Source organism: Rhipicephalus sanguineus, chromosome 7 (genome assembly GCF_013339695.2).
Source record: "Rhipicephalus sanguineus isolate Rsan-2018 chromosome 7, BIME_Rsan_1.4, whole genome shotgun sequence".
Lineage (NCBI taxonomy): Eukaryota > Metazoa > Arthropoda > Arachnida > Ixodida > Ixodidae > Rhipicephalus > Rhipicephalus sanguineus.
Genome location: NC_051182.1, coordinates 161,263,288 through 161,289,001, shown reverse-complemented (window position 1 = coordinate 161,289,001; position 25,714 = coordinate 161,263,288). Strand labels below are relative to the sequence as shown.

General features: G+C 45.9%; 1 protein-coding gene across 1 annotated transcript; it reads left to right on the top strand.

Moving 5' to 3' along the window:
* The first annotated feature begins 4,154 nt into the window (after nt 1–4,154).
* Nucleotides 4,155–24,365, top strand: LOC119400427 (26S proteasome regulatory subunit 7-like). The gene is given in 12 exon segments (XM_037667455.2): nt 4,155–4,297; nt 4,521–4,558; nt 4,647–4,728; nt 9,730–9,821; nt 13,549–13,688; nt 16,456–16,624; nt 18,054–18,122; nt 18,124–18,219; nt 18,649–18,736; nt 20,778–20,980; nt 23,053–23,149; nt 24,185–24,365. Coding segments are annotated over 12 exon segments (1,308 nt in total). The 5' UTR covers nt 4,155–4,221; the 3' UTR covers nt 24,343–24,365.
* The last annotated feature ends 1,349 nt before the right edge of the window (nt 24,366–25,714 follow it).

Here is a 25,714-nt window from a genome sequence, read left to right as displayed (position 1 = left end):
CTATGCAGCTCTGTCTTCATTGTTTGATCAGAGGCACGTTCCCTAAGGTCGAATTTGTTGCTACTCGGATTTTGAAAGAAGTGACCTCTTCAAACCGTAAGTACGTAGTAAATATTAGGGCGAAAGCCTTAGATGTTTCATCAAACGCGAAAATTGACCATATGTGGCGTCGACGGCGTCAACACAAGTGATGCAAAAAATCATCACGTGATGGCGTCACCATATGGTGACGTGTGATGTAATGTGATGACGTCACACGGTGACGTCATCGCACATCTTCTCTTGGTCTAAAGTGGGCCGATCACGGATGTTGCGGCTCAAGCAACACCCCCTCCCCCCTTCCCCTCGCGCCTTTTCATGCTAGTTCAAGACTGGCGAGGCGTTCCTCTCTGCTTCGACGGTAGGCCTGCCGAGCGGGGTGATGTTATCGAATACGCCCTCTGAGCGACAGAGATGGGCCGGCTCGTTTGATCTCTGCTTCAGCCACGTTCGTCGCGCCCGCTCGCGCGCTTCTATCCGCGGTAGAACATACGGTGCGCGGGGGAATGTTATCACTTCGAACTTTATACGGGACATGACGGTGACGGCAAAAACCCGTCGAGAGCGTCCATATAATTGCTATCTCAATAAAAAAGAAGACAACGGCTTGCGCCCAATGGCATTAATTAAATAAGTACAAAGTAAATGATAGCTGCTGACTCTAATCACGATATGAGGCTTCAATTTTTTCCCTCTCTTCTGGAATCATTTATTCCCATTCCCCATGCCTATACAAAGTATAGCATACAAAGTTATACAGAAGCCGGCAAAAATCTGTTTTTCTAATAAAGTCTTTCTCTCTCTCTCAAACGGAAACGCAATAATTAGCTATATCCACGAATGCGGCCAGTTCAAGGCGGGCGACAACGCGGCTCCGTAGCGTAAAGAATGCGTTGCACCAGACTACCGCGTGTTATGCCGTAACGGCGACAGATGTTCCAGCGTTCAATCGCAGCTAGTTACTGTATATGCTCCTGCGATAGCATATACGGGGACACTAATCCCCGTATACAGATTACTGTATAGATAAACAGACAAAAATAGATAGATAGATAGATAGATAGATAGATAGATAGATAGATAGATAGATAGATAGATAGATAGATAGATAGATAGATAGATAGATAGATAGATAGATAGATAGATAGATAGATAGATAGATAGATAGATAGATAGATAGATAGATAGATAGATAGATAGATGTGAGAACAATGTATGAGAAGCATATTTTGTTACAGCCATATGTGAAACACGGACAAGTAGAGAAGTAGCACCTGTCCTGTGTCTACTTGTCCGTGTTATTTTGCGCTATTTTACTAACGGGCGATCTTTTGGTTAAACGCATAGCTACATCAAAAAAAAAAAGAAATGAAAGGCACAGCTTGCTCCAGTGGTGCAAGGCTGGAGCAAACAGAGGAGCTGGGCGGCTTTCTTTCTTTCTTTCTTTCTTTCTTTCTTTCTTTCTTTCTTTCTTTCTTTCTTTCTTTCTTTCTTTCTTTCTTTCTTTCTTTCTTTCTTTCTTTCTTTCTTTCTTTCTTTCTTTCTTTCTTTCTTTCTATTTATTCTGCCTCTTTTTTGTTTCTGTTCCCATGAGTCTCTTTCTTTCTCTATCGTCTTCCGCTCTCTTTCTAGCTCTTGGTATCCTTCTTCTTCTCTCTCTCTCTATTTCTTCCTTTCTCTCTCTTTGTTTCTGTCGCTTTCTGTATCGATCTCAGTATTTTCTATCTCATTTTTGTGTCTGTTTCTTTATATCTCTTTCTCTCTCTCCATTTCTTTCTCTGTCTTTCTAACTTTTTCTCTTTCGATCTTCCTTTTTTTTCCTTTATGTCACACTGTCTCTATTTTTTCGATCTCTCTCTCTCTCTCTCTGTACTCGTGCTCTCACTCGTCTGAGTTATTGCATCCCACGCCGGACAAATCGGCGCCTCGGGAGACAGTGCGCCGGGCTATCAATGGGGACGCGTCACTGCGACGCTTCTGCATGCGATGACTTTAAGATGTGCCACACGAGCACTGGCAGAGGCGGCATTGGTTCAAGCCGCAAAGGAGAGAGAGTGGTTCATGAAAGAAGAAGATATGAAAAGAGAGAGAGAGAACAACTTTATGAAAATGCCTGCAGAGACGATGAGGCTCCCTCAAAAGGACGCTATTTTCTGCCTCCTTTCGTGGGGCACAGCTCAGCGCCTTTAGGGATGGGGAACGGGAAGTAAATATGATAGGAAGTTGAAGAGAAGATAGAAAGAAGGAGTGGGTAGCATGGCAAGAGAGTGTCTTGTCAGCGCAGGCAGGAGCACGAAGCCAAAGCGTTCGTTTATAAGGCGGTGAGGTCCACAGGAGCAGCAAACTAGAGGAAGGCTCGCAGGGCTTGTATCTTCGACCGTGCGAGAAAAAGGAAGTCCAGTACGAAGGAACAAATCTGACAGACGCATGATATAGGACAGGGACGATGCGTCTACCGCGTCTCCACGGGAACGCGCTCGGACGCACGTGTGACGCAAGCGGTCATACCCTTTCGCTGGCGTCGCACCACGACCGCTCCTCAAACTAAGGCGGACCAACTGCTACTATTGAGGAGCGCGTGTTTGCACTGGCATCGAAAAGAATAGAGGAGGCTTTGGCACAACGATATTTCTTAGATATATTTTTTTTCAAAACTGCGGCGCATGGAGTGACCCCTCTGCGTCTTCCTGCCGCGCGGTGGCGTCCGACGCATTTTGTGCCTTATTTGCGCCCGGCGTTCCACATCGCGAGTTGGTACAGAAATGTGCCACTTTTTTGTGCGCGTTTCAAGGGCAGTCTCCAAATTGAAAGAAAATCTAGGAGCGTTCATTTAAAGCGCACCCTTCGCGCCATCTCACAGGTGATAGAGAACACGCTGAAGCACGCCCGAGATCTGCGTACCACCAGCTGCAAATAGATCGCCGTTAGTATGCAGGCGGATGCATTGCGCCTGGTTAACGCGGCGCGCTGCGGAGCCAGGGGTAGGTTCTGATTCCAGGTCGCGCGCTTTGGAAATTTTTTCTTCTGATTCATTTTTGTTTGTGGATTTTCTATATGTATACATAGATATGCATACACGGGACATGACGGAGACGGCGACGGCAAAAACCCGCTGAAAGTGTTCCCATAGTTGCTATCGCAATAAAAGCTTATTGCCCCACGAATCGATTGTCGCAATTTTTTTAGAATCCGTCAAGTACGAGCGGAGCGACTTGGATTGGTCGCAGGCTTCAATCGCTTTCTCTCTCCTTTCGTACCAGCGAGCGAGCTGAAAGCTACGCAGGGAGGGAGATGACAAGGGGGCAAGAAGATGCCTCCCTTCGTCAGCGCGCGTCATGCTGTTGTTGTTGTTGTTGTAACCTCTGCCACATGGCTCACACCCACTCTGGGGAATTGGCGAAAAATCGATCCTATGAATTTTTTCGTCATTTTTAGGTATTTTGAGTATTGAATACTGATAAAAATAAAAAAGAAAGAAAGAAAACCATACGTAATAACCTTGAGCACTATCTTTTATTTTGTGTTTCCTCCTAATGCGGGGCTTACTTTCAGTGTGGCGCGTAGCGGCATCCCGCGGCAGCCGCAGTTACTACGCGACTCGCGATGCTCAAATCAGCCAATGGCCATGGACTTTGGGTTTATGGCACCGTCATTTCGGTTTATGGCATCATTTGTAGAGAGTAGAAGGAACGATTTCTAGCTGACTTTGAGAATTAATTGCAAATTTCAGGCCGCGTGCAGCGCTCTAATATTTGGCTCGCGTCATGGAGGAAGGAAAAACTCGCTTGTTCAGAAGCCTCGACTACCCACCGGTGATGTTTTCTGACCATGCTGAAAAAGTGTTGCAGGGCACCCTTTTAACGTTTCGGTTTTGTTTGTCGTTGGTTTTGACAATGTCGAGTCAGCAAGTGTATTTTCATTATTTTTGCTCCGAATTTATTGTGCCGTAATCTTATTACTTAGTTGTCGCGCTATAATATTTAATTGCCGGAAAAACAACACCAGTTTTTTTTTAACAGGAGTGCAGCGACCTCTGCAGCCTTCGCTGCGTTTATTTATTATTGTGCCAAGCCTGAATTCATGGTAGGATATCAAGTCCGAAACGCGGCTTCCGGTAAGAAACTGCTGCGGTTTATATACGAAGCTTGGTGTAACGGTGAAACCTCGAAGCAGCCAAGAACAATGCCTGATCATTTGGGCGATGACATGCGTAAGACCAAGAAAGATGAAAAGGAGGAAAAAGAGAAAGAAATAAAAGGTAGGTTAACCCGTTTATCGTGCTACTGGTTCAAGCCGTTCAGTTTTCATGTGTCATCTTCAAGTTCTTGTTTCCTTGAAGTCGGGAATTCTTACGCGTTATGTTGGTATTGCTATTCTGAAAGTTATGTTGTGTGAAAGCAGACATCTGTGCTACAAATACTCGCCATTGATTGGTGATTTCTAGACGCTGCTTTGCTGCACACGCTTTAATTGCCTTGCAGTGCTTGATGAAGGGGACATCGCTCTGCTGAAGTCTTACGTAAGAAAACCGCAGCCTCTGTATCGCAGCATTCTTTTTCTTTTTTGGTCACATGTGTGATAACGATGTCGAACCATGTTGTTTTCAGGGCGCTGGGCACTACAGCAAGTCGATCAAGCAAGTCGAAGAAGATATTCAGTCGATCTTGAAGCGCGTGAATGAACTCACAGGTGAGTACGTTGACGAAGCGTCACTAGATTTAGCTTTGTTCAGCTGCAAGCGGCTGCACCAATAACTTGATTGACTTTGAGGAAGGAAATTTTGAGGGCTTGTTTCTTTTGTTTTGACACAACTGTATTGGCATCTGGGTTGCCGAAGTGACACACCGGAGAGCAGCAGAAGAGTGAACAACGTTGTTTATGGACCGCGGTTAATGTAATGTCGTAGGGAGAGGGCAAAGGGTGTGTGTGCTTTGATAACAAGGGTGTTGGGTTGGCTACTGTTGGTAAGTTGTGCGTATAGGAAAGGGCACACGTGCCGGTACGATACAACAACCTTAATAAAAACCCTAGTACAATAATGTTTTATTGCGATAGCAATTATACGGACATTCTCGGCGGGTTTTCGCCGTCGCCGTTGCCGTCATGCCCCTGATATGTATATGTATATAAATAAAAACAACAAAAATAATCAGAACAAAATAATTCCGAAGCCCGCCACCGGGATTCAAACCCCTGGCCCCGCAGCGTGCCGCTTTAGACATCTCGGCCACGCGCCACTCGTTCTTTAGCATACTAACGACGAGCTATTCACATACACCATATACTCCTGGCGGTACGTAGAGCTCGGAGGTTCTTCAGCGTGTGCAGTATCGTCCGCGAGATTGCCCGAAGGGCGCTTTTAAAGCAACACTCCTACATTTTGCTTAAAAATGCCCTTGAGACGCGCGCTGAAAAGTGGCGCATTTCTCTACTCGCGACGTGGAACGCTAGGTAAACATAAAGTCAGTGTAACGGGAAAAGTACCGCGTCCCTTTTCTCTTCGCCGCCGCGCCCTTTCGGCGACTTCGCCACATAAATGGTCCAGCTCGCTTGCCTCGCTAGTGTCTCCCGGCCGCAGACGCACGGCACTTTAGAGGGCGATTGTTTTTATAGGCTCAGGAAAGCGTATAGGAACATTACGACATCCCGTATCGTTTTGAGACTTCATCGAAAGCCTATCGAGGCATCGAAGAATGCCCGGGTAAGGCTCTCTTTGCCACTCCCAGCGGGAAAAGGATGCCAAACGACGGGCTGTGTGGCTGCACAGAATTAGGCGGGAAAATTTTGTTCCCACGACTGATACCCGCATTGTGAGGTAAGCGCTTCATTGAGAATTCGCGAATGTTTCGGGGAATGTTGGCGCCTACCCTGCACTAGTGCAGCTTGTTTCGCGTGGTTGTCGCAGGAGGTTCATGCACAATAACATTTTATTATGTTTGGCGTAAAATTGACGCCTTTGGGCTCACATATAATGATCAGCGCGCCATGAAAACTGACTGCTACAAATTGGTACTGCCTGACGTGACTGTATGACGAACACAAATAACAGATGGTAGCATGAAAATAATGGCTGATGCTCTCGCGGCCGGTTCGCTTGCTTGATATGCCCCGAAATCGGTATTGCGTGACGTGACTGTATGACGAACATAAATACCGTGCGGTAACATCAAAATAATGGTACACATGTCATGTAACGCATGATTTACATGCCATGCTCATGATGCACTCGCAGCCGGTTCGCTTGTTTGATATGCACCAAAATCGGTATTGCGTGACGTGACTGTATGACGAACATAAATACCGTGCGGTAACATCAAAATAATGGTACACATGTCATGTAACGCATGATTTACATGCCATGCTCATGATGCACTCGCAGCCGGTTCGCTTGTTTGATATGCACCAAAATCGGTATTGCGTGACGTGACTGTATGACCAACATAAATACCGTGCGGTAACATGAAAATAATGGTACGCATGTCATGTAAGGCAGGATCTACATGCCATGCTCATGATGCTCTTGCGGCCGGTTCGCTTGCTTGATATGCACCAAAATCGGTATTGCGTGACGTGACTGTAATGCGAACGTTAATAACAGGTGGTAACATGAAAATAATGGCACGCATGTCATGTATGGCATGATTTACATGCCATGCCCATGATGCTCTCGTGGCCGGTTCGCTTGTTTGATATGCACCAAAATCGGTATTGCGTGACGCGACTGTATGACCAACATAAATACCGTCATGATTTTCACGTTACCACTTGTCATTCGTGTTCGTCATACAGTCACCTCACGCTATACCAATATGGGTGCATTTCAAGCTAGCGAACCACCCGCCATCGCAGCATGAGCGTGGCAAGTAAGTCATGCCGTACATGACATGGAAGTCATGATCTTCATGTTACCACCTATCGCTAACGTTAGTCATACAGAAATAGCTCGTCATATAAATTTTGGTATATATGCATTTCATTAAACGACCGCGAGCGCCCCGAAACCATGTCGTGTAAATCACGTTTTACATGGCATGTCTGTCAAGATTTGCACGTTATAACCAGTCACTTATGTCCGTCATACACTCTTGTAACGCCATGCCAATTTTGTTGTGTATCAAGCTATCGAAGTGGTCGCGAGCGCACCATGAGCGTGGCATGTAAATCATGCCGTACATGGCATGCATGTCATTATTTTCATGTTATCACCTTAATTTAAATTTGTCATACAGTCATGTTATGCCATACCAAATTTGGTGCAGTTCCCATTAACGAAGCGGCCAGGACAGCACAAAGTCGGGGACGGATAGATAGATAGATAGATAGATAGATAGATAGATAGATAGATAGATAGATAGATAGATAGATAGATAGATAGATAGATAGATAGATAGATAGATAGATAGATAGTCACAGAAATTCGCTAAGAAATGATTCGCATTTAATAAATGCAGACAGCCGAGCGCGTAAATGCCGCGCAGTTCGCATTTCTTTATCGCGTTAGTACGCGTGCGTGCGCATGTAGGCAAGTGAAAATTGCCGCTATTTCTTTCCTAATCAGTCAGAGAACAACGGTATGCTTCACTCGGGGCTGCAAAATCGCACGCAATGCGTAAAACATGCGTTACTCCACGTGAAACCAACACCGCACCGCCGCAGCTTCGGCGGCGCTGGACCAAATATGGCGGCGCGCACGACGGTCGCGGTACTTTTCCCGTTCCAGTGACTTTAGGTAAACAATGCGTCGAACACCACCGCGCGGCAGGAGACGCGGATAAATGTAACGCGGAGGGGTCACTCCACGCGCCGCAGTTTTCAAGAAAAAATTATGACTGATCCTTCCGTCATGGGAATCGGTATAACACGAAGGTGAAGCATGTCGTTACAGAAGTAGTTGATTCTTTATAGTGCACAGTGCACTGGTTATGACAGCTTGTACAATGTCTACTGTTGTTTGGCATATATAACACCGCTTGATGTGAACGCATCCGCGTTGACGCTTAGTCACACATATCCGTACCGACGACTAACGCCCATGATCGTGATTTAACCCTTGCGGTAGCTCAAGTTGTCAAGATATACCTGAACACCACATATGGTGAATCCCGCGCAAAGATGGCATCAACAAGCACATAATAAAAACTGATACTCGATATGCACTCCTTCAAAGCGTCGTGAAACGCGAATAGAAACGCGACGAGCGTCGTGTCTTCCCTCTAGCCTGGCGGTTAATTTTCACAGGGCGAGCGAGGAACGTGGTGCGACAGCCAGGCGAGCGTCGGAGAGCTATTTTAGGGGCGAAGCTCCTCTTAGTCTAACCTTGTCCGGTGTAAGGCGTCCGGCGTAAGGCGTAACCGGCAGTATACTACGACCCATCACCGATCCTTTGCAAACTGCCCACTACTTCGTCTTTGCAAACATCACACTACGACCCATCACCGATCCATCACTTCACCGACCATAAAGCCGTTATAATGAAGGGGGAACGGAAGCCACGTCTAGCTACCACTTACGATTAATAAAATTTCTTGTATAAATATATACAGTGTTTTCCACGTCTTTGATGATGTACTGGGCTATCACTTCGATTACTGCTGGGCGAAACCACTGAAGATTTCACGGTGAAACCATGATTCTGCAACAGGGTAGCTGCTTGGGCTGGTTGGTACTGCATTCTTTAAAGGAACCCTTTTTTGTGCGCAAAACGTTGAGGAAAAAAACTGGAGATAGGACAGAGCGCTCTGTCCTATCTCCAGTTTTTTCCTCAAACGTTTTGCGCACAAAAAAGGGTTCCTTTAAAGAAACCATGATTGCTTCAGGAGCTTCGCCCAAGCTCTTCATCATTCACCCGTGGATACGCTGTGAATTTTTTTTCGATATGGATGGATGCTATGAGCGAGGCTTTGGCTAAAGCGGCCACCTCGCGGTGTGCTTAAAGCGTTGACTAAGTTATACTTCTCCTATTCGAAACGCACCGAATGTAATGGTCGTAGCAACGGCGCGTTGCAGGAGCTAATGGCGGAGGCAACGACGTTATTTTTTCCCAACCCTGGTGGCACACATGTCACCGCGCCGTTATAAAGGGGACGCTCATAGCATCCATCCATCCAACGGCACTGTGAGAGGAAAGTGTGAAATATTAAATGCGCGTTAGTGTAACCTACGTTATGTGTTTGGCGGTAGCTCAGAGGGCTAAAAGCCCGCCAGTCATTCTCGCGGACCGAGACGTCATGGGTTTGACTTCTGTCAAACGGAACTTTTTCTTCGTTTTTTTTTCTTTGCCATCTGATGACGTTCATTTTGTTAACGTATTTCCGTGACGGAAATACGTCATGAAAGTCTTGGTAGACCCTGGCATGAAACATGCTAAAAAATCTAAGAACGTTTGGGTTGTAGCGCGTTGCTCAAACAAAGGAGTAACAACTGTGACACTTGTTAAGTTTGCGCTCGCCCTGTGTATACCTGTGAGTTATTTTCGAGCGTGCGTCCTCGTGTTTGAGCAGCACGCTGAAAAGTGTCGAGCTGTGACCGTTGTTAGTTCGCGCTCGTCCTGTTCGTGTTCTTTTCGTGCGTCCTTTGCGCTTGAGCGGCGCGCTGCAAGTATCGAGCTGCTTGCCGTTGACATTATAATTTGTTACTATCGAATTCCTTGCTTTGCGGCGAAACTGTGACTTTTCATCTGATTGACTGCAGGTATCAAGGAGTCTGACACAGGTTTGGCCCCACATGCCCTGTGGGATCTGAAAGCAGACGAGCAGACCCTTCGGACCGAGCAACCGTTGCAGGTAAACGGCGAGTGCGAGCTTTTACCAGATCTTTGACGTGCATCTAACGCAGTAGCATCAAATGGAAAGGTTTAGCGCAAAGAGATTTCTAGCTCCTTGATAGGTTTACACATCATTAGTTATAATTGAAATCAAGTGCACGAAAATGGCGAAAGTGACATCACTCGTAAAATACATTCGAACTGTGCTTCACTGCTGATTTCATGAGTGTCGTCCACGTTTGATTTCATTTCTGTTTAAGTCTCAAGCGTGAATTGGAAAGCTGAGCAGTTTGTGGCAGAACTTTTCATCAAACTGACATGACGAAATGGACACATTAAAGAGGAGGAGGAGAGAATACAACTTTATTGATGCCATGAAGTGGGTCAGGTGAGGGGGCGGGGGGTGATGGGCTCAGGGAAGAGGAAGCCGATGTGCTCTCGGGCTGCTCTAGGTGGCCGAAAGTCATTGCGCTTCGGCGACCCCCCATGGCCCAGCACACGATCCGGAGTTGGTCGTCCGCTCGTGAGCTGTGCAAAGCAGCCTCCCATCGCTCCTGTCTCTCAGCCCCCGCAAATGGGGGATTTGGGTTGTTTGGACAATGACGATATACGTGATTAAAGTCGGCTCGCGGGCTCGAGCAGAGACGACAATGGGGTAAGGCGTCACGTTCATGAACTTGGGAATTGATGAAGTGGGAAATCAAGGTGCTCATTTGGAGTCGGCGCCAAACGATTTGCTCAACCTGGGACAGTGATTTATGGGCTGGTTGGTAGATCCTTCGGAAATTGCGGTCATGTAATTTCATGATAGGTGAGCAGTAGTGATGCAGAACTATCGGTAAATTGACTATCGATAGTATCGATAGTTTCTTTGAAACTATCGACAGTGTAAACAAACTATCGATAGTACTACTATCGATAAACTATCGATAGTCGAATCGGTAGTACCATTGGTAATATTAGTAGTGATATTACTGCCACGAGTGTTTATTGCTTTGTTTTGATGTTTTCGGGTTTCACCCACAGACTGTTAGCTGCGTTTGACGCAGACCGCGCCGCAATGTTTGAGAAGTTTCGCGATTGTTTGACATTTTAAGGTTACGCGCCGGACGCGAATATTCAAGTTTATTCGAGAGCTTACGCGAGCAATTGCGATAACACTGGAAGGTTTGATGACTGATGTATAAAAGACGAAGCGTTCCACCGATTGTCAGATTACTCGACGGCCGGCGACTGTTCTCGCCGCATTCAGTGCGCAGCGTGTATCGCTTGCATTCTGAGTTTTGATTTTCTGGGCACAAGTTCGACCAAAAAAAGAGCTTCGTATTTCCCAGTCTTGCTGCAGTATTCTTCACCGTCACAACCACGTGACAAACTATCTGTAGTGGTGCGAATAACGATGCTATTGCGGGCTGGCCAAATTGCCAAAATATTTGCGGTAGCCTACTACCAGCTTCGCTTAACTTATGAGGAAATTTTTATCGAGAGAAATTATTTGCGCAGTGAAAATGGCGGCATATGTCCATCAATAAATTAATATTTAAAAGCAATGAGTTACATCTTACAATTAACCAACTTAGTTCTTGATGATTTTTTATTTTGCAATCATCAAATACAATATAAAACTGAAGCCGCTGCAGTTCCACCCCATGTAACGGCTTCCTTTCCGCTACAGCTTAATAGTTTTAATTTATGACCATGTGTCAGCGAAGCACTCTTGTGAAGAACGCAAGTATGTCAACTTTCTTGCCCTTCAGCCTGCTCCCCCGGCTCCACTATGTACCACGCGCGCGCGGAACCAAATTTATTCTGCAATGAGTTCGCGCTGTTGATTTTAAACTATCGATAGTACTTACAATCGATGGCACTATCGATAGTATCTTTGACCATCGATAGTTCGATAGTGACTCAACTATCGATAGTATCGATAGTACCATCGATAGTTCTGCATCACTAGTGAGCAGGCATTCTCGCGCGCTGCGAAAGGAAGGCCCACTGCACGGTTGACGAGTGCTCGGGCTTTCTCATGGGCGCCTGTATTTCTGGGGTGTCCCCGATGAACCCACATTCGCTCAGGGGGTGGAACGAATTGTAGGATACGGTAGACAGGTGCATGAATTCGACGCATAGCAGAATTACGAATGGCCGTTTTTGAGTCTGAGAATACATACTCCGCCTGGGTGTGAGCAATAGCTAAAGCAATCGCAGCTTCTTCCGCCTCGATTGCTTGAGCGACTCGGTCGAAAGTGGCGCAACAGAGTAGCTTGTGGGCATTATCTGAGACCGCCACTGCGAAGGGAGTATTCTGTGGCATCTGCATAAGCGACAGGGGTCGAAGATGCGTAGCGCTTATGAAGCGACCTAGCCCTGGCCATTCTCCGGTCGTGATTATGGGTTGGATGGGTATTTTTGGGTAATGGTGGGATGAAGAGACTGTCGCACTCGGGGGCTGAATTCGTGGGGGTGGTGCATAATCCTATGAGGCTGGTTTTAAGGCGCTCAAAGAGCAGCCTTCCTGTTTCGGACTGAGAAAGACGGGTATAATGGCTAATGAGGTGCGCTTCAACTAGTTCATCAATCGTGCTATGCACACCTAACTGGAGCAGTTTGCTCGCGGCGGTACTCTTCGGAAGGTGCATAGCAGTTTTATATGATGTGCGGATGAGGCGATCGACCTGATCTCTCTCGAGAGATAAAAAGGTGCAGATAAGGGAGGGAATAAGTCATTTTACAGAGGCGGAATGCTTGGACAAGGCGGCGCGTGTCTGCTTCACGCATGCCTCTGTGACGATTAGAAATCCTCTTTATGAGGGCGGATATATTCTGCACCGACCTCCGTATCGCACGTATAGCTATGGAATCGGAGCCGTTGTTGAGCAGGACTCAGAATTCACAAACTCAGTGGAACTGTGTTGACTCGTCGGGATAATGTTCATTGCGGTGGGGCTGGCTTGCAGATGCTAAGCGACGAAAGCTTTAAATTCACAGTAACATATTTTATACGTGTTGTCTGAGCCCGGCATGTGGAGGGCGTTAACACTGCATACCAAGGAAACGTAAAATGTCCTCTTTGCGATGTCTCAAAATGGTGTCAGTACTCCTTTAAGTGAGTTCATTCAGGCGATTTCCTGAAGCAGCTGCTATCTACATGAGGAAGAAGGAATGGGGAAGGCAGAGAAATTAACCAGAGTGAAAAATCTGGTTTGTTACCCTACTGTGGGGAGTGGGAGATAATATTAAATGTGATATGGAGAGAGGGATACAGACGGGGAGTCCGTACAGAAAAGTCACCAAAGTAGCTGTGTTTTAAAGCGGTGTGTTGCTTTGCAGTTGCTGCTGTTCCAAGTTTTTTACTGTTGGGTTGCTGTGTCTAATGGTAAATTGTGATTAATACAGCATAATAAAGTTTGTATATCTCCAATAAGCTCAGGGCAAGTTTATTTTCTTTATGTGTGTATTATGCCGTCTTTAGTTTTTGTTTCTTACCATTTTAATATTCACAGCTTGGCAGGTATGAATCTAGTATGCAACTACGGCACCTATGAAAAAGCACGGTTTAGCAGTTGTAATTTTAAAAGCCATCATGGGCTTTTAAAATTAAGACTGCTCAACAGTGGTTATTGTTGATTTGAATTATGATTATTTGAATAGCCTTTTTTCTTTTCGTCTTGTTTGCATATGTAGTTACCATCACAACTGCAGTTCGAAATTGTCTAACTACATGTATTGACCACTATTATGTGCAGGTTGCCCGCTGCACCAAGATCATAACTGCCGACAGTGAAGACGCAAAGTACATGATCAATGTCAAGCAATTTGCAAAGTTTGTTGTTAATTTGGCTGATTCTGTGGCACCTACAGACATTGAAGAAGGAATGAGAGTTGGGTGAGCTGTTCTCTATCATTGTTCATTAGATGCGATGCTAGGTGCTTTGCTTTGCCATGAAAATTTGCTGGGGCCGCTTAGCAGCTGTGTCATTTTGCTTCTAAGCACAAGTTCATGGACACCTATGTTCAGTGATTTCACTATCGTGTGCATGCTTAGGAGCCCTGACTCGCCCCAGGCTATGGGGACGTTATAGTTGTTCACGCATTTAATACATTCTATTGTGGTTCTGTTGTTGCTATAGAACTGCTTTATGTTTACACATCTCCAATGGTTACCGTAAGAACACTGCAAGAGTAAAATGAAAGAGGTTGTGGGGGTTATTCTTGACAGCCATTAATGCCAGTCTCAATGACCGGCACTGCCTTGGTAGAAAGGAGCTGATGACGTGAGGTTAAATGGCTGAAGTAAGCAGTGTACTTTTTTATCTCTGCTCCTGTGAGATACTTTTCAAAATTTTCTTTACGAATATATTCTTTGAAGTGCACAACTTTCATTACACTATATTGTTAGGGTTTCAAGAAAAAAAATAACGGTGTTTCGTCTTCTTTTAAAAATCTAATAAAGTCGAAGTTTGTCTCAAGCACTTTTCGATGGCATTCTCACAGCTCAGATGTAGCCGTGCATTGTAATGAACCTATGAACCAAGCACCTCACCAAAATTTGCGCATAACATACACGAGAAAGTCTCTCAAAAACATTTGAAATCTTTTCCAGCCTTTTGTTATGCTGCATGCACAAATAACGCCTTGCCTTACCTAGAGTTAGGAATTTCTCAGTCTGGTTCGTCATATGCATATCATTGCCCAACGCCATTTACTGCTTCGACGATCTGATTTAAATTAATATGCACGGTATGTGATGAACACTAGCACGTTCTGAAGAGCACGTGATTTTCTGCTGCGTCACTCTGCATTCTCTCAACAATGCAGTGACGGTAATAGCAAATTCCCCGCCACGGTGGTCTAGTGGTTATGGCGCTCGACTGCTGACCCGAAGGTCGCGGGATCGAATCCCGGCCGCGGCGGCTGCATTTTCGATGGAGGCGAAAATGTCTGAGGCCCGTGTACTTAGCTTTAGGTGCACGTTAAAGAACCCCAAGTGGTCGAAATTTCCGGAGGCCTCCACTACGGCGTCTCTCATAATCATATCATGGTTTTGGGACGTTAAACCCCAGATATTATTATTATAGTAATAGCAAATTCTGATGTCTACCTTTTCCTTTTTACCTGCTGTGTAAAGGAAGTTAAAGGGATACTGAACAAAAATTTGAAAAATCTACGAAAACACTTACATTCGACTCGGACGACACGACTTTTCCTATAAACAGCGTTTATTTCACGTAATTTCGAGCAGTTGGCCGTATTTTTAGTGGATTGCGAGAGCGCGGCGGCTGCACGCCAGTGCGCTTGTCGACGGCTGTGACGTCGAATGCTCTAGCAAGAGGGGGGCAACCGGCACGCTCTCTCCTGCCCTGCCATTTCGCTTTGTCCACCCCTCCTCTCAAGAACGGAGGGTGGCTGGTGTGTAGCTGAGCCTTGTCCCCTTTTCACTACATGGCACACAAAATAGTGTTTCCTCAAAGACCACTACAACTGCCGAGCGTGTCGCGAGTGCGCAAAGATGCAAGGTGCGAGTGACAGTGGTTCCACGAGCGGTGGTTGCGACTCCGTGTTCGACAGGCCTCCAAAACGGATGCGCCAAATACAACCATGTGCGTGTGACCCTTCTGCTTCGTCAAGCGACAGCGAGGACGACGAGCCAGACGAGCCGCGATAGCCCAACGTGGGTGGGCAGCCGGGAGCAGCAATTTATACAGTGACTCATAGTCACTATCGTCGAAGTGTTCGGAGCACAAAAAGTCACGCTTTGAAGGCACCCATGTTGGCTGCGATGAGCGCGCAGCGCGAATCCATATCCTTTGAAGCTTCGGCTCTGTCGGAAAGGTATGACAGGGCTTGTCCGTCTCGACGCTGCTCTTCGCACACCCTAGCGCAGAACAGCGTTAAGGCATTCTGCGTTGCGCCAGGCGTTTCACCGTTCACATTACGTAGCAGCACACAACAAAAACGGCAAATTCGTAGACGTGAGCGCAAGCTCCGCTTGAGAAACCGTGTTCTCAACCGGCGTCGTTGGCTGCCGGTTGAGAACACGCACGGAGAACACCTTTCCGACTTTCCTCCGTAAAAACACGTTTTGAGAGAGACGCGCGGCAGCGGTAGTATGGCGGTAGGGTGGCTAGCAGCGGGTGGCGGCTTGCGATGTCGATTGGTAAGTGGTTTTGCAGCGAGCACGGTTGGCGAGTGAGTATCCGCCGGGTTTCGCGTCACTTCCTCTCTAGTTCGCGGCGCAGCCGCTAGACGCGCCAATTTGCGAAAAATGCATTAAATTCATTATTTTCTGCTAATCTCTGGCTGAAATGAAGGTTGTTTCGACAAATTTCAGCACCCAATCTTTCAATTGGGCCATTTATCTCGGCGGCGAAAATTTTGTTCAGTATCCCTTTAATAATGCAATGAAAAGGAAATATGCATCTTGAATATGTACTGGCTGATAATGGCAGTGTTCACTGAAAACGTAGATAAGTGCTATGTCACACAGACACTACACTTCTTCTATGCGACCGGATCACATGGAACTAGCAAAATTTTCATACTTCTCGTTAATAATGTTCCCCCAATGTTTGTTGCCATTTGTGAAGTTCCTTTGTGCTTCAGTGCAATTTTGCTGTTCCATTTATCTCCTTCTTTCCCGTTGGCGCACACAGTGTGGACCGAAACAAGTACCAGATTCACATCCCACTGCCACCCAAAATTGACCCTTCAGTTACCATGATGCAAGTGGAGGAAAAGCCCGATGTGACGTACGCAGATGTTGGTGGCTGCAAAGAGCAGATTGAGAAGCTGAGAGAGGTTGTTGAGATGCCACTGCTGCATGTAAGCATCATCCTTTATATTGTGATATATATATTTATTATAGGACTGCACATATATGTAGTCCTATAAAGAGGCGTAGGTCTCCTGTTTCCCAGGTGGGGGTGACACAGCCAGCATCGACTACGGAGAAGTCAAGGCAAATTAACCGCGCATTGAAACTTGAGAGTGATATTTGTGATCAAAATGGGTAATTCACGCCTCTGGCCCTATGTTAATGAGCTTTACTCAGTATATTTTTGCACGTAGTATGTGTGGTTCCTTTTGTCTCACCAAACACAAAAATAGTAATGTTAGGTTCCGTGGGAAAACATGTGCGAATAGAGAAAGGGGAAAAGCAGTGGGCAGCTGTAGGTGTGTGATGCGTCGTTAAAGTTTGTTGATGTATGGCGTTTTGTTTAGTTTACTTTTTTTTTACAACTTGATGAACTTGCTTAGGAAGCTACCTTCTATGAAAAACTTGGAGGACGCTTGAGCTTCGGCTTCAAGAGTAGAACGCGATAGCTTAATCGGGCCCCGTGCGCATCGCCTTTCAATTGCTAGCCTGGCTTCGGTTCTTGGTGCATGCCTCAACCGTGCCGTAAGGAAACGAACGACTGTGTGCGTAACATTGGCCGTTTCAAAGTATGCTGGAATGCCTACTGCAAGTACAGTTGTTAAGTGCCCACTACGACATAATTATTCCTTTTGCGAATCAGCGAAGGCCCCACTACGCGTCCGTAAGGCAACACGCGATCCTACGCAGCTGTTCACTTTGTTGGTGCTTTTGCTGCTGATGATGATTAAATATGTCTGAGCACTTTGTAATGGGTGGACCTTTAAAACACCCACTCGTTACGCAATTCACATGTTTTGACGCCTTGCGCTATACTGCGCTTCTGCCACGCAATATTGCATGCGTTAAGGAGACTCCTACTACATGATAATCATATAGTGTTTTTTTTTTTTTCGAAGCAGTTTCAAGTAATATCGTGGCTCTGTGGTAGAACACCTGCTTGCCACGCAGACGGCCTGAGTTGAATTCTCACTCCAACCCGAAGATTTGTATTTATTTTATTTGCATCTTTCTTTATTTTTCGGTGACGGTCAAGATGGTGATTTTTCGCTCACAACCACCGACGCCAACACCGACACCGGAATTCCTGCGAAACGAGCTCTTTAACGTTATCGCGTTAATATTATGTGAATTGTGTTTGTAAAGTCAATATTCAATATAAAATCAATGAGAAAAAAGGTAATCGTCGAAGGGGCCCCTCTTTGTGAGACATACACATAAGGGCAAGGCAAGCATATGGGAAGTTATTCGTAGTTAATAATTAAGGGGTAAAAATTCTGCGTGAAAGGGCCTAGAGAGCATGAATTGAAAAAAGAACTTACCATCAGTTGTGTTCCTTGGCTTCCAACGTGATTTGAACTTCCTGTTTCTTTTCAGCCGGAGCGTTTTGTCGACTTAGGCATTGAGCCACCCAAAGGTGTACTGCTCTTTGGACCCCCTGGAACTGGGAAAAACCTTGTGTGCCCGGGCTGTTGCCAACAGAACAGATGCCTGTTTTATAAGGGTTATTGGTTCAGAACTTGTGCAGAAGTACGTTGGTGAGGTAAGCGTAGCAGCTCTCTCATTTCAGTGTGAAACAGCATTACATCAAAAAACCTCTATGCATGGTTAAATGTAATCAATCATCACCGTTGCGAATTCTCTTTGGCTCATTAACATCACAAAATGTGACATCACAAAGTTTTCCTCTCTTTGTGTTCACTAATGGCAGCTGTAGCACGCAGGTATTTTGTGTTGCTGTTTGAAAACTTGTAGGGTGGATACAGCTTGATCTGATCCTGTCATCGAGCCAGGAGTAAACAAGACTTTGTTAAACGTGCTTGCATGGCCCCTGTGTTAAAGCTAACTATGTGTAGCCTTGAGTAGACCGTGAAATACACTAAGGAGCAAGATTTGTGTAGAGGATGCAGGTTGTCTTATTAAGCACAGCAGCTGCCAATGTCTGTGACATCTTATGCTAACTATATTTCAGGGTGCACGGATGGTGCGAGAGCTCTTCGAATTGGCCCGGAGCAAAAAGGCTTGCGTGATATTTTTTGATGAGATTGATGCAATCGGAGGTAAGCAGGATTTTTTTTATAGCTTATGATATCCTCGAGTTATTTTCCTTGGACGTTTCAAAAGACACTCAGGAAGTGAGTCACACACTGCAAAGACAACTGACATACCGCGTGCTTATTCGATTATTCTGTTTTTCTCAGCAGCACACTATAAAAGTGAAATATTCTCAAGTTCCACTCAGTTTTGCTCCTTTCACGTCGAGTAAAGGAACTGCTGGGAAATGCAAAAAAAAATACAATTAAACTTTGATCAAATCATTGCGGAGTTTCCGCTCAAAGACGTAGGCGATAAACCAATTCCCCCACCAACCGTGGGGGCATTGCCAGTCTATGGCCTCTGAACCCTCACTAGAATGTTGCTATGGGTCGAAACACTGGAACACTCGAGTGTCCGTTGCTATGGGTCGAAACACTGGTGTCTCTATTGCCGGAAGGCCGTTGCGCTGTGGCCAACCAGACCGCAAGGCGTCGTCCTCAGGTTGTTTATGTCAGGACTACAGGCTTTCCGGCCACTGGCCTCGCACCCAATGACAGTGCAATGGGCCACTAGAGTGAGAAGCGCAATCATTGAGGAGGCATAGCATTAAGGACCTGTTCTGTCGACATGGAAGGCCATCCATACGTGCATGTGCGCACGCTCGTGATATGCAGATGCTTTCTTCAAAGATGTGTGGAACAAGAAGTGCTCCCAATTAGCTGACCATCGCCTACAAATTGGTTTCCGACCTTACCACTCAAGTTTAATTTATAAGTACAACATCAGGGTATTAGATGTGGACTGTATTATTCAAACACTGACATGTGTTAACGTTTTTGTGCTTCCTCTGTATGGAGAAATCTCCTTCAATCTTCAGCTTTAATCTAATCCTCATGTTTCGTGAGGTGCCGTATGCCGACCTTATTACTAAAGAACTCGCTTGCAACTCGGCGCATGCACTTATAAGCATGAAATCCGCAGCATTTGTACTCGGCACTGCACACAAGCATCGTAAGGCATGAAACCACATGTGGTATACAAGACTACTCGTAACAAAGGAGGGCACGAAGGCTGTGACGCCAAAAAAAAAAAAAAAAAACAGTGTTGCCCAGATTTACTCAACTGTATTCAGTTGTGCTGAGTTCAGCAGATCACAGTTATTTTCTGCCGGAAGTACATAACTCATCTTGAATCTTAAAGCTAAATGTTTTCTTAGTTCAGCCTATTTATTTAAGCATAGCAAGTGCAATACAGATTGACAGCAGCAAGAAGTACATCTGATCCAAATGACGCTCTTGAAATTTGTCAGCAGCAATCTACCGAATTAGGAAAACTGGCAGCCGCTGGCAGCTTCGAAGCCAGTGAGGACAAGCCTCTGTCTGAAAAGGGGGCGTCGTTTGGGAATGTGGTAACTTTGTGCTCCACTTGTGAACTCGACGTGCCACGCACGACTGCAAAATTTGGCTGAGCTGTTCATAGCAGTGTGTGCTGATAGTGGGATGTGTTTTTTTCATCAAGCTCCAGCGTTAGTCCTTGGCCCTTATAAGACAACCACCTAAATCTACACCATGGCTCGTACTGCCCTCCAGATTCAATGCACTGTTTGACGGCATCTGCAGAACGGTACCGTTGCGTCAGCGTGAATATTTGCGATGTCGCAAGAAGTGAGTCTGCGCTAGTTAGGAAAGGTGTATAGAATGTGGCGGTAAGCAGAATGTGTCGCACAGTGACCACACTTTTGTATATGTGGGTATGCTGCAACTCTTTTACGTAGAAAATAATTTTATATAGTACCAGGATTTGATTTTGTGTGTGCCTGCGTTATTAAAGGTGGATCAGTTTAGATGTAGAGGCAAGCAGCAGAGCCTGACGTCACAGAAATTGTGCAGGGCCAAGCGACCATCCTTTGCATAAGTGGTGAAATTTTGCCTACCCTCAACCAAGAACTGGCAAAACAGCCACAAATAGTTCTTATATTGAAAATGTTCAGCTATTTGTTTTATGGTGGGAGTGCTTGCATTGCGCGTTGTGCTTGGTCACTTATTCACTAAACTTGTGTGACAGGTGCACGCTTTGACGATGGCGCTGGTGGTGACAACGAGGTGCAACGAACCATGCTCGAGCTCATCAACCAGCTGGATGGCTTCGACCCCCGAGGCAACATCAAGGTCCTCATGGCAACCAACAGGCCAGACACTCTAGACCCCGCCTTGATGAGGCCCGGAAGGCTTGACCGCAAGGTTGAATTCGGACTTCCCGACTTGGAGGTATAGGCTTTGCCCTTCTGCTTTTGTTTTGTCTTTCTGACATGAAAGTGATCACTCATGCCACTCCCAGTGAGTGCGTTCACTTGTAAGACAGCCTGGCCATGTTGATGTTCTGCGCGAATTAATTTGTGCCGATTCATATCCTGTAAGAGGATAGGACTATCACGTATAAATCTTCCTTGTCTGTTTGTCCAACTTAACAGAATGAAACTGTCATATCAGTCAGTGCCCCAGAGGCACTGTATCAGCACACTAGCTTTGGGCGAATATTCGGTGCTTTCGAATATTCCATTGTGTACTGCAACATTCAGAGTACCCCAAACACACACTTTTCCCCACTTAACCACTCATAACTCGAATTTATATAACCCCACTAATTGAATTTATACTATATACATACTATGTCGTCTTGGCTAAAACAAGCCTTGTTCTAACAGCGAAGCTGTTTAGCAAATCGTTCCTCGTGAGTCCACCCAGAAAACTATCATCATCATAAAACGGGTATGTGCCACAGAAATTGGGTAAATCCCACTACATACCACTGGTCCGCTAAAAAAGAAGGCAACAGTTAGCCCAACAAAATGGCTGCGATGACACGGCGGCGAGCCGAAGACCCTGAGCACGCACGACGATAGAATACTAGGGAACGGGAAAGGCAACGACGGCTGCGGGAAGACCCCGAAGTGATGGAAGGCCTACGCCAACGACGACGTGCCCGTAGATCTATGAGAGGGGCGAACGCTTGGTTTCAGCGCGAGTTTCCGTCTCTGGAGTTTGGACAACCGTACCGTGTCTGTGACTGTGTGTGGTTAAGTCAAACCTCTCTTCGCTGAGAATCAACTTAGAAACAACCTAGCATCACCTAGCTAAAGCCTAGCAACAACCTAGAAACAACCTAGAAGCAACCAGATTAGTCTTCAGAATCGTTTAGTTTCGCTGTTTCAAGCCTCGCGCGGCTTAGTGCAAGCATCGCCATTTTTTTTTTCATTAGACACAGTTTTATATTTTTATTTCTTCACTAAAGTCACTTTTGGTGTCTCACGTGGCAAAAGAGCGAATATTCATATGATGGTGATCACGTGACCTTTTAGTGGTGCAGGCGGTTAAAGGTCTCTATATCAGTGTTGAAATACAGCACATGCACTTCTTTATTGTAACCTTTTCTAATTTAAAATATGCCGATACACCTTTGTTTGTAGTGAGCAGAACAGTGGCGACGCCTTCGCTTGACGTATGATCCGATGCTCATAAACAGCAGATCGTGGCCTCCGCGATTAGCTTCGGCAATGCGCCCATGCCGGAGCTAATTGCGGAGGCCACGGACAACATGAAAGGTAACTGAAGGACTAGCTAGACAAGTTGGAGAAGTACCACGAGCACCTGGCCCGCGAGGTGGCAAAGGGTTTTCACGTGACGACGAGCGTTCGGAAAACTTATTCTACTGGCTTTTTATGTAAAAAATGGTTGAAAATTGCAAAATGAAGGTGGTTAACCGCAGTTTCACTCACTCCTGTGAAAATACAACGTTGAGCGTAATGAACAGTTTGTGAGGAGGACTATCGGAATCGCTATCAATTCTCAGCGTTGCTGGAGGAGGCACTCGTACTTGACGACCTAAAGCTATGTGCTTTTGCCATGTGTTAATGATGCTTGCCGTATCGAGAAGTAACTCAAGAGCTTCATCCTCTGTGAACAGTAGTACGTCTTTGAGCAACGTAGCAGTATGTCTTTGAGTTTGCACGCCCCTTCTAAGTGTGAGGCACGTCTTAGATTTATTCATTATATTAAAATATGACTCTAAGGACATTGTATTCTTATCGCTGCCACTGTGTAAAGTTTTTTGCATGATGTATTCGATTTCAAGTTCTGTTTTAAGACAGGGTGTAAGGAAGCTTGCCTGAAGTACTAGGTGCATTTCATTGTTTATTCTGGGCTCTTTGGCCGCAGTGGTAACTGCTTTAAGGAGTTTTTGAGGCTTGCAAGTCGGCCTTTCTTATTCAGCTCACTTAACTCTTTGAGGAGGATCACATGGCCAGCAACACTGTGAAACGAGTGCTATACCTACTCCCCAGGGAAGGACACACATCTTCAAGATCCATGCACGTTCCATGAGTGTTGAGAGAGATATTCGCTTCGAGTTGCTGGCTCGCCTCTGTCCCAACAGCACAGGTAAGTGGCAGAGGATGGTAGCTTGACATCGGTGTTGCTATTTCATAGTTTATTTATAGGGACAATAACCAGAAACAAGAAATCAGTTTAGAGTGATAAATTACACTCTGAAAACTCTAGTGTCGTTAATTGCACCACCATAGGATAAGAAAATAACGTCAAAAGTATCACTTTTAAATTTGCAGCCGAAATCTCTGATGGTGACGTCACAAATTTCAAAGTGTTTTTTCGTATTTTTGTCACATTGGCTCAATGAAATTTTCTGAAACTTGGTATGCTAAGCCTCTGGCTCCCTCAGAAGGCGATGTACTTCATTTTTACCGATTAAGAACTTTCTAAGCCTTAGTGGACGCCGTCAAAATCTATGACGTCATGATGACTGTTGCGGGAACCTGAAGATGGCGTCGCCACCCGCATTTTCTTTTTGGACGTTTTCTCACAGTAAGCATGGTGTTCTTGGTATCGTGAAAGAGTAATTTACTAATACGAAAAAAATCCCATTAAACCGAAAACAACCCCCCCCCCCCAAGTGTCCAAATATTGGACTGTCCACATTCCTCATTACCATCTCCTGCAACCTGACATCACAGCAGAGCATAAACTTAACCGAAACTGGCTCTGTAGCTACCTACACATAAAAGGTACTAAATTGTTAAGTGCACTTTGGAAGCTTGCAAATGCTTCTTCTAGTGTCCCAAACCTTGGAAGAAATATTCGGTCAGAAGTAGCACAAGTACAGCCCAAAGCTCTTGTGTCACTCATACTAGGGTGTCATGGAAAGGGAAGTTAATTTCATCACTGCGATAGATTAATATTACGAAAGTTACAAGCTAGCATGGGTTGTTTGGCACAGTACAGGAGTACTCTAGGTTATAAGGGAGAGGACATTCCAGCCCCATGCACTTAAATGATGATGGTGATTGGACGAATCACGAAAGTCCTTTGTGTTGCAGTTTTATTTCTACGTTTACTTTTTGTAAAGTAAACCAGACGTAGCGTTCAGGGGATTTTGCGATCATTGCCCAAATTATGCAGGTGCTGAGATCCGCAGTGTCTGCACCGAGGCAGGCATGTTCGCGATCCGAGCAAGAAGGAAGGTTGCCACTGAGAAAGACTTCCTCGAGGCCATCAACAAAGTGATCAAGTCGTACGCCAAGTTTAGTGCAACACCTCGCTACATGACCTACAACTGAGAAGGTGCTTCCAGTGTGAAGTTAGCTGTGTGGTGTACTAAATAAATACCTTGCCATCAGCAAGCCACGGCTGTGAGTAATTTTAACGCGATAGCGTTAGCGAGCTCGTTTCGCAGAAATTCCGGTGTCGGCCTCGGCATCGTTGGTTGGAGAGCGAAAAATCAGCGTTGTCCGTGACCGAAAAATCGAGATAGAAGCAAATAAAATAAATAATAAAAATATTCGGTTCGAGTGAAAATTGAACCCAGGCCTGCATGACTAAGCAGGTATTCTACCACAGAGCCAACCGTTGATTGAAAGTGCTTCGAAAAAAAAAAAACATTATATGAATGTCATGTATGAATGTGGGAGGAGTCTCCTTAACGCATGTAATACTGCGCGGCAAAAGCATAGAATCGTGCCAGGCATCAAAACATGTGAAATGCGCAACGAGTGAGTTTAAAGGTCCACAAAGCGCTCAGACATAGTTAATGATTAGTTTAGGTTAGCGTGCGAAAAAAAGGAAGAAAAACTGATTTCTCAAGGAACGAGGCGTAGCGGGGCAGCAGGCCAGGAAAAGCTGACCAAAGGAACTGCGTCAAGGGCGACCGTGGCGAACTACCGGCCCTGTTCGTGGATGAACTTGCTGACGAGCTCGCAAGACCACCTGCACGAGGACACGACCGTGCTTGTGGTCACGGTGCGTCCTGTGGACGAGCTAGCGACTACGTGGTCCGCTGAGCCCCGGGAAGCCTACCGGTGTTCTCGGGAGCTGCCAAGCACGCGGTCTGGGCATCCGCCCGGGTATCGAACCGGCCGTCACATCGACTGCCCGAGGTAGCCGCGGCGACCAATGGGCGTTGTAGCACCATGGGGAGCATCGACACGTCGAACCGCCACGACGACAGCGACGAGTTAGTGTCCGGCCTCGAGAGGTCGTCAGCAGGGCCGTACCTCAGGAACTTTTTTCTGGCAGCTGTTTTGGTGTAGAACGGCTAACTTTGGCAACTGGTGGTCGCTGTGAAGGCATGCAAGTATTTTAGTGTCATCCGAAAAGTTAAGCGTGAAAAAATTTCGGGAGGTGTCAGAACCTCATTAACCCCCCCCTCCTCCTTTAGTTACGGCCCTGGTCGTCAGCGTCGCTAAAACCGTGGCGTGTATTTCCCGACTATAGGGACGATTTTCTCGCCAGTGTATATTAGTTCCGTTTATGTATTTTTAGCTATTTCCATGTTTTCATTAACGTCTTTTCCGTGTCTACGCCTCTTCCCTTACTGCAGAAGAACGTGTTGTTGGGCGAGTTGGTGCTTGCTGAATGACATAATGCAGCGCTAAAGACACACACACCACAAAGTAAGGAACACAAACCGACGGGACAGCGCCTGTCCCGTCG